This window comes from Morone saxatilis, unplaced genomic scaffold (genome assembly GCF_004916995.1).
Source record: "Morone saxatilis isolate NCDOM2014 unplaced genomic scaffold, NCSU_SB_2.0 Contig8, whole genome shotgun sequence".
NCBI classification, from domain to species: domain Eukaryota; kingdom Metazoa; phylum Chordata; class Actinopteri; family Moronidae; genus Morone; species Morone saxatilis.
The window spans coordinates 17,850,838-17,860,381 of record NW_023340257.1 but is presented as its reverse complement, the minus strand read 5'-3'; the positions used below and the strand labels follow the sequence as shown (position 1 = coordinate 17,860,381).

Genomic DNA, 9,544 nt, shown 5'->3' with positions numbered 1-9,544 from the left:
TCTCTGTGCTGGCTGGCTGTTGGGCGCACCTCCCTTCCCATTCAGGAACCCAACCTACCAAGCCTCAACTGGAAAAGTAAGAATAGTAGTGTCCCACAGTGTCTTTTTTGACACTACCATTAGGAGTGAAAGTCAGACATGTTCATATCCTACACATAGGGGCTTTAATGTTTATCATTGAGGTCAGAAAGAAACCAAAAAATAATTATATAAAATTTGTTATTTTACAATCCCATGCAAGTTGTACTACAATAATTAATCTGTATTCATGTATTGTTGAAAATAATTAGATTGTTGTGGAGTGTAAGGAACCATGGCCTCCTGGATTCTATCTGGTCCTGGGCTACATTGGCCTATTGGCTTTCCTCTGCCTCCTCCTCGCGTTCCTCGGACGCAAACTACCTGATACATTCAATGAGGCCAAGCTCATCACCTTCAGCATGCTGATCTTTTGGGCCGTGTGGATTTCTTTCATCCCAGCTTATGTCAGCTCTCCTGGGAAATTCACTGTGGCTGTGGAAGTATTTGCTATATTAGCTTCCACTTTTGGACTACTACTATGTATTTTTGTGCCTAAATGTTATATAATTTTACTGCGGCCTGAGAGAAACATTAAAAAAGGAATGACTGGGAAACATCCGAAATGAACGCACTTTTTTATTTGAAATTATGAAAGACATTTTTACAGTCAAAATTTAAAAAAACAATCTGCTGTGCTTATTTGAATGTGAAATGAAATAAAATGCCACATGAAACATGTTTCCATGTTTTGATTTTTTCTTTAAGTAAGAGATAAGACAGATTTTATTGATCCCATACTGGGGAAATACAAGTAGAGATTAGACTAAAGTTTTCCTCATTAGCGTCTGGATATGTTTTCCTTTCACTGTACAGTGTCCTATAGATAATAACTCTTTATCTGGTGAGAAGTTAAATTCCTTTCCTCCTTTTTTAGGTGTTAAAATGTGCATTCCAAATGGTAAATAATGCATTATAAAATGGAAAATTCAGTTCCTTAATTATGATGGGCTCAGCTGCGTTCAAAGCGTTCAAAAACATGTAAACACACACCTGTGACTGCATTATATTAGTATTACTGTGCCAGAAGGGTCTTGTCAAAAAAGTCTGGCTTGATGTGCAGCTGCATATGGGACGCAGAACTAAAGAGGGCAACCGCCAGCTGAAACCTGAATCAATTATCATCCACCAGAAAAGGAAGAAATATGTAACGCTGTCGGTCAACAAATGCACCAAAAATACAAACAAAGAAAGCAGGTGGGGATTTATGTTTGACCAGCCAGGGAACCTATGTCCTGTCGCCTCATTGGAGAAATACGTCTTGTTGCTGCTGACGAATCCTCCAGCCTTAAATTTTCATCCAAAGCATACAAACTACACCAACGATCTGTCTTAAGTTAAAATTTTACTTTTGCTAGCATTCATGTCTTTATTTATAGCCTATGCTTAACTTTCTTTGGTTATGTTATCACTTGCCAGTGACATATAATAATTATTATTATTCTGAAAAGTGAGCATAATAGTTGCAGATGGTAGGCCATGATTTACATGGATTTTTTTTTCCTTTCTCCTAACGTTAGGTATACTAGAGGGACCACAGGGTTGAACTTCCTTTTAGTTATATTTGATTGTCACATTTTATAATTATAGTGATTAAATCCAAATACTATAAAGCCAAATACAAATTTGCTGTTACGGTATTGTTTTACCTATCTTTTTTCATCAGAAAATAGGTGATTTAGATATTTTTCAGATCACATCTACTGTGTGCCTATTACTGGAAACAAAGGAACCAGAGTAGAACAGTGACTATTAAGAATCCCTGGGAGCTGAGGCAGATAAGCTGCAGGACATAACAGGAAAAACGTGTTTGGCAAAAAAAAGAAAGCCAGAGTTTGTGATAGTTTCCAATGTAGAAAATCAATTCCTGCCCTCCATCTGTCACAGAAATGCAGTGAGCAAAATATGCAAACAACCCGAAATAGGTGCGTGTCGTCACCGTTTTTACAGTGAAAGGGTTTTAGCAATTTACACAGCAATGGTAACAGTGGCGTTTTCAAATGATTACGCCCGAAATCTCTCATTATTTGGGAATGCACAAATAATGGAAAGAGATAAATGACTGAAGTTGTTCATTATTTTTCGGAAAATTCTCTTGACTGAAAATAACCTTTTAAATGTTTAAACAGTTTTATCATTTTCAGTCTTTATCTATCTCAGAGAAAAAAACAATGTTAAAATTGCGGTATCTACAAAATCCAAGACAAACCGCGGTAAGTGCAGTTACTGTGGTGTTCCTTGGTTTCTCAGACTTTTAGCTTTGAACTTTTAATTCCCTAGATTTTTAAGCCATAAAAATGACTAAGTGAATACATATTTAATAAACACATAACCACTGTTCTACCTAAAATGCATGTGTCTGGCTATTCAAACATTTTTAAAGCCATTTGTCTCAGTTTCATTGTTATTGTAGTTACTGTGGTTAGGCTAGTAACTATCAGTTCCAATCACGTTATTTGTGGTTTCCCATATAATGTAATCTGTTTTGGATACATCCCTACCCTTGGTCAGTTTCGCAACTTGCAGGTTGGCCTGAGTGGCTACTCATTCCCAGGTTCGACCTCTGCGTCTTGCAGGGATGTTTATCTGTTTTCCATTGGTCAGTCTTGCTTCTTACAGACAAACTTGTGCAGTCCTTCTGCCTCTCAGGCTTGGCCTTTTCATCTTGTGGGATTTTGGACTGGTTGGTATGTAAATAATGTTTAAATTTGAGACTTTCATGATTTCTGCCCAGTCATAAAAATCGTTACTATGTTATTTTCATTCATAATAGTAGCACATTATTTATGTATATCATAAATAACATGTTGATTCTAATATGTACTGTACAGTAGAGATACTGAAACTGTTTTGGCAATTTAGCTTGGTTGATGTGTCTATTGTGAATAGGCTCATAGAAGCATCATTAAATCTTTTGATAACAACAAAACTGTTGCTTTTCTTTGTGATTGGTTAATCCAACAATGACTCGTATGACCTACGAAATGAAGCAAGCATGACAGTTTTTATATAGTCTACTTCATTAGCCTTTCAGAGAATCTGTTGGAGAACCATCGTCTCCAGCACACACACTGTCTTCATGGGGTCTGTATGGACACTGCATTCAAGCCTTGTTAGGGCTTCACCCTGGCTGCTTCTTGGGACATTGTTTATCTTTCTTTTTCCAGTGTTCTCTGATGTTCGTAAATATGCAAAGGAAAGGAAAGAACTACGTTTAGAGAGAGGTGTGGTGAAAGAAGAAGAGACTGGTTTAGGGGTAGAGGGAGTGATTGGTGTTGCTTCTAACTTACCTCAATGTGTGAAACTGACAGACAGTGAGCCTCTGGCCCTGCAGTCTGGAGGAGATGTTGTGATTGGAGGGTTTTTCCCTCTTCATTATGTGGCGCCTCAACCACAGCACAGTTACCACAGCAAACCTCAGCTCACACCTTGCACGAGGTGAGGATACTCAAATCTGATAGAGTTCCATGTTAAAAATCTCACATTGTTACACAAATAGGTTATTGAAATAATTTCCTCTTGCTGTGATTATATTGTATTGCTGTTAAACTGTTTACATGTCCTGATATATGTTGTGCTGTGATACTGTTTTTTTCCGCCTCATGATCAATTACATACACTACATCCAACTTTATTTAAACTTCTGCAGCTTTGACCACAGAGCCTTCCGCTGGATGATGACCATGGTGTTTGCAGTGGAGGAAATTAACCGTAATTCAAGCCTGTTACCAGGTGTTAAACTAGGCTACCGAATCATGGACAGCTGTGACCATATCCACACCAGCCTGCAAGCTCTTTTCTCTTTAGTCACTCACTCTACAGCAGTGATGAGTGAGGTGACACAAATGGAAGAAACTGAAAAAAGATTAGATATGCTAAAGGACAGAAATACTGAAATGGAAGGAGTAAAGATAGAAAACACAACAAAGGATATGATGCTGACCACAGTCAGAACGAGAGACACTGAAATTAGTAGTGCAATGCCTCACAGTCTTAAAATAAATGGGAATTACACTAAGGAAAATGTAACAGAGGAGAGAATGGATAGGAGTACACAACCTGAAACTTTGCCCTCATGTCTGGCTGATTCTCCTGTGTCTGCTGTGATCGGCCTTGCATCTTCTTCCCCTACAAGAGCTGTAGCTCAGGTGCTTGGCCCTTTCAACCTCCCACTGGTAAGAAAGGGATGAAAAGACAGAATGATACACAGTACTCATTGTTTTATACGCTGTTCTTCCACTCACTCATCACACAACAATGTTTAAAAATATTTAATAATGTTCTGGTTTGGGCTTCTATCAAATCTCATTAAAGATAAAGTTAACTTATCTCCCTATAGGTGAGTTATTTTGCCACTTGCACGTGCCTTACTGACAAGCGTATGTACCCGTCATTCTTGCGGACCGTGCCGAGTGATCTCTTTCAAGTTAGAGGTCTTGTTCAGCTGGTCACCTTCTTAGGCTGGTTCTGGGTGGGCACAATAGAGACCACGGTGAGATAAAGACTTTTTTCATCACCCGACTGTTAAAAAAGTAATTTAACCATGCCAACATGATTCACAACACCTTTCTCTATACATTTCAGGATGACTACAGTCACTATGGAATCCAAGCATTCACTAATCAGTTTAAACAACAAGGTGGGTGTCTGGCATTTCATCTGACTATCCCCAAATCACCCACAGTGACTGAAATACAAGAAATGGCAGACAGGCTGCAGAGTTCAACCGCACAGGTAGTGGTGGTCTTTGCTTCTGAGGTACAGCTGCTGGAACTATTGTTAGAGGTAAGCACTCTATGTCTCAGTTAATGTATATAACTAGGCATAACATTTGACAATATGCTTTAGTTAGTTAATATACAAATTAGGAATATCAAAGGAATGTTGGTGCTCGTGATAATCTGTTTTGCTATCATTCATTATCAAATTTCTTCATGCCTTTTTTTCCAGTTGGCTCAGAGAAATGTGACGGGGATCCAGTGGGTAGCTAGTGAATCCTGGGTGGCTGCTAGTGTGCTGACTTCACCCCACTTCCACCCTCTCTTAGAGGGCACACTGGGCTTCTCTTTCCCTGGAGTTAGTATTCCTGGCTTAAAAGAGTTTTTGTTGAATGTCTGCCCTTCTCCCAAACCTGGGATGGAATTTGTCAACATGTTCTGGGAAGAGCTGTTTGGCTGTAGGCTTGAGTTTAGTTCAGACTCTCAAAACAATTCAACATACAGCACATTCAAGGCGTCAGATGATGAAAAGCCTATATGCACTGGTTCAGAGGATCTGAGGTACACTGACAGCAGTTATACTAATGTATCCCCGGTCAGAATATCTTATAATGTGTATAAAGCTGTATACGCAATTGCCCATGCTCTGCACACTTTATTGAACTGTGGTTCTGAAGGATATGAGGGACTGTGTGAGAAACATAAATCATTTACTACTAGGCAGGTAAGTTGAACAACTACAAAATGTTTAAATCAAATATTTGAATTATGTAATTATTACATTTTCTTTTAATCATTCTTTGTCCTGTTGTTCTTTTTGCTGTTTCTTTCTTATTTCACACAGTTACTGCATCATCTGAAGATGGTGAATTTCACCAACCAGTTTGAAGAGAAAGTATATTTTGACTCCAATGGAGAGCCGGTCCCCCTCTATGATATCATTAACTGGCAGAAGGACAGCAAGGGTGAAATTAGGTAGAATATTATACTTCAAAACAAAATCTTCAAGACACAAGAAAACAAATTGTGTCTTTAAGGAATCATGTCATTCATGTTCATTGTAGCTATTTAATTTTTATCCAAGTTATGATAAAAATCTGTGACACATATTGTTTGGCCTGATTGCACAAATTTTATGTTGTGTTTAGATTTGTCAAAGTGGGAAGCTATGATGGCTCGGCTCCAATGAAACAACAGTTGCAGATGGAGCAGAGCGCCATTGTATGGACAAAAGGACAGTCACAGGTGGGGCATATGTCTCCTAAACTGATTTCATATATGTTTTAAATATTTAAGTTTTGTTCATAGAATACCTGGTCTACGTGATTATTATTATTATTATTATGTTATTTTTCTTATCTAAAAACCCATTGTTCCACCAAGCATGTAGTCTGCAGCAAAGCAAATATTGGTGTGTAATTTTACACCTTTTTGTTCAGGTGCCTGTATCTCAATGTAGCGCTCCATGCTCCCCTGGCAGCCGGCAGGCCAGACGTCCCGGAAAGCCCCACTGCTGCTTTGATTGTTTGCCCTGTGCAGATGGAGAGATAAGCAACCAGACTGGTAGCCCATGTTTTTTCATTCATATATTTCATTCATATATGTGTTTGAAGTTCTGTAAGAAGCAGAAGGCCATTAAAATCACATAAATGTTGTGTGGATGCAAACTGTTGCTGTGTAGAGTTTAAGATTGTGTGTGTTGACTGTATGTGTCCCCAAAGGTTCCACGGAGTGCACAAAATGTCCTGAGTACTACTGGTCAGACAAAGACAAGGTGAAATGTGTGGCCGGGGTTGAAGAATTCCTGTCTTTCTACGACACCATGGGCATCATCCTGGTTGCACTCACACTGCTGGGTGTCATCCTGACAATCGTCATCACTAGTGTCTTTCACCGTTTCCGCTCCACACCAATTGTCAAGGCCAACAACTCAGAAATAAGTTTCTTATTACTCCTGTCGCTCAAGCTCTGCTTCCTGTGTTCCCTGGTGTTCATTGGCCAGCCATCTGTATGGACATGTAGGCTCCGCCAGGCGGCATTCGGGATCAGCTTTGTCCTCTGTCTGTCCTGCCTCCTTGTTAAGACCATTGTGGTTCTCTTGGCTTTCCGGGCTAGTGCACCTGGTTCCAGAGCTGTGAAGCTGTTTGGTCCCTCTCAACAGAGGACTCTAATCCTGTGCACCACAGCTCCTCAGGTGGGAGGGGCTAAAGAACGCACCATTCATCTCAATCTCCAACTTCTGGTGACCATTTAAGTTTTTAGTTTGTTTTACTTAATTGGCATAGTGTTCCCATTTTGGCTGTCAGAGTTTTGTCTCTGTGCTGGCTGGCTGTTGGGTGCGCCTCCCTTCCCATTCAGGAACCCAACCTACCAAGCCTCAACTGGAAAAGTAAGAAAATGTCCCAAAGTGTCTTTTTTGACACTACTATTAGGACTTCCCAAAGTCCGAAATGTTCAAATCATACACATAAGGACTTTAATGTTTATCATTAAGATTCGAAAGGAACCAAAGATAATAATAAAAAATTAGTTACTTCACACCCTCATGCAAATTTGAATATATTAATTGACTCCTATTCGTGTATTGTTGGACATAATTAGATTGTTGTGGAGTGTAAGGAACCATGGCCTCCTGGCTTTTATCTGGTCCTGGGCTACATTGGCCTATTGGCCTTCCTCTGCCTCCTCCTCGCGTTCCTCGGACGCAAACTACCTGATACGTTCAATGAGGCCAAGCTCATCACCTTCAGCATGCTGATCTTCTGGGCCGTGTGGATCTCTTTCATTCCAGCTTATGTCAGCTCTCCTGGGAAGTTCACTGTGGCTGTGGAAGTATTTGCTATATTATCCTCCAGTTTTGGACTGTTACTGTGTATTTTTGTGCCCAAATGTTACATCATTTTAGTGCAGCCTGAGAGAAACATTAAGAAAGGAATGACTGGGAAACATGTCAAATGAACTTAGACTTTATGTCGAAGGTAATTTTAACTGGCCGTGTGGCAAAATTTGAAATTGTAATTTGAAAATAATTTAGAAAAATGTTTGCTTATATGAGAAACAAAATAAAATTCCACATGAAACATGTTTCAATAATATTATTTTAATACTATGCTTCAAGTGAGGACATAACTGAGTTTCACTCTTACTGTAAATTAATATGAGTTACTGAGTGAATTCCTATAACTGCATTAATAAAAAATATAAGCTCTATATACAATGTGGTGTCAGTAGTATCTGGAGTATCTGTGTGCAGTTATTGCCCTTCAACTCTGGAAACAGTGTCACAGGTTTCTGGAGACGTGCCTTTGCAAACGACATAGTTACCACTGTGTAAGTATGTAAGTATAAGTCTGGCATGGAATTTACATAATTAATAATTAATGACAATTAATGATTATATTTTTTATCAGTTACCAAATTTGCATGGCAGTGACACAAAGGATTGTGCCTTGACTGCAATTAAGCTAAGCAATGGCAGGAGAAACCTAGCCATTTCTTCACCTCACAGTTAGCATCAGTTCATGCAGTTGACATCCAAAACCACTTCAGTTTTACACATTTTAACTTCATTGATAATTTGACCCAAACTTCTAGTCCAGTTCTAGTGTACCACACCAGAAGAAGAAGATATATACTTTATTAATCCCCTATTGGACAGAACCAACCATATAACCGTTACCACATTTATACTGTGTGCAAAATATGCAGGAATGGAGTTGATTGTAGTTTAAATAAAAAAGTTCTACATGTCTTCTTACTGACCTGCCTACGTAATCATTATCATTAACTGTTTAGTCTAATTCAGTCAATTCCACCTTTAACCATGATCATTGTGCACAATGGTGCACCTTTTTTGCTGTCCTTTCTGTGGTGGATGTATCCCTGTGTTGTGTTTGATGCCTCCCCTCCCTGTGCATTTATTTCCCAGAGCATCATGATCTAAAAGCTTTCTTTATTGATCCACGGTTCTGTACAAGCAAGTAATAACTGAAAATCACCGCAAATATTTGTCTTTAGTTCCCTCAGGACAAAAGCCTGACTATGTTACAATACAGTGACACACAGTACTTTGCAAACATCAGAGTATTTTGAAGTACAATCAATAATTACTTAATTGTCATTTATTTTATTCGTTTAGAGTGTGTACAATTCTAAACCCATTGACCTTGGATGAATCCAAAACTAAAAAGCTGGAAGTCTTTTCCCCAAAATAATTTGCCCCTACGAAATATCATACACAAGTTATACAAGTCAGAAGCTTCTTGTAACTTATTTATCTCCTTGTACACTGTACTTAAGTCACAATGTTGCAATATGAGTTGCTAACTGTCTATCACTGCCCAGTTTAAACAAATGTAAAATAAATCCTAATTTGTGAAGACAATGTTTAAATAACAATTACAGTGTTGAATGGAAATCTTAAATATTTTAAAAAGGTTAAGTTATGACAAGTTACTTTTTCCCCATCAGGTGCTGTTTTGTATTCTGTTCTGGTTTCAGTAAAATAATGTAGCACTTTGGAGCAAACAGGCAGAACAACAAGCCAAAGCTGGACGCTAGAATGGCAAATGACTCCACTGCATCTGCATAATTTCCAGGTGAGCTGACATAAGCAGGGATAAATGCTAGCCACACAGCACAGAAGATCAGCATGCTAAAAGTGATGAACTTGGCCTCGTTGAAGTTGCTTGGCAACTTACGGGCCAGAAAAGCCAAGACGAAGGACAGACAGGCCTGTAGACCAATAT

The 9,544-nt window shown here is 38.9% G+C and overlaps 1 protein-coding gene and 1 pseudogene across 1 annotated transcript; one reads left to right on the top strand and one right to left on the bottom strand.

Moving 5' to 3' along the window:
* Nucleotides 1-3,752: 3,752 nt before the first annotated feature.
* Nucleotides 3,753-7,754, top strand: LOC118341585 (extracellular calcium-sensing receptor). The gene is made up of 11 exons (XM_035679882.1): nt 3,753-3,902; nt 4,098-4,253; nt 4,418-4,570; nt 4,663-4,863; nt 5,128-5,520; nt 5,641-5,771; nt 5,945-6,041; nt 6,236-6,359; nt 6,518-6,990; nt 7,105-7,185; nt 7,398-7,754. The coding sequence occupies exons 1-11, from the start codon at nt 3,753-3,755 to the stop codon at nt 7,752-7,754; spliced, it is 2,316 nt and encodes a 771-aa protein (XP_035535775.1).
* Nucleotides 7,755-9,248: 1,494 nt separating this feature from the next.
* LOC118342054 overlaps nt 9,249-9,544 on the bottom strand; it is a 3,219-nt pseudogene continuing 2,923 nt past the window's right edge.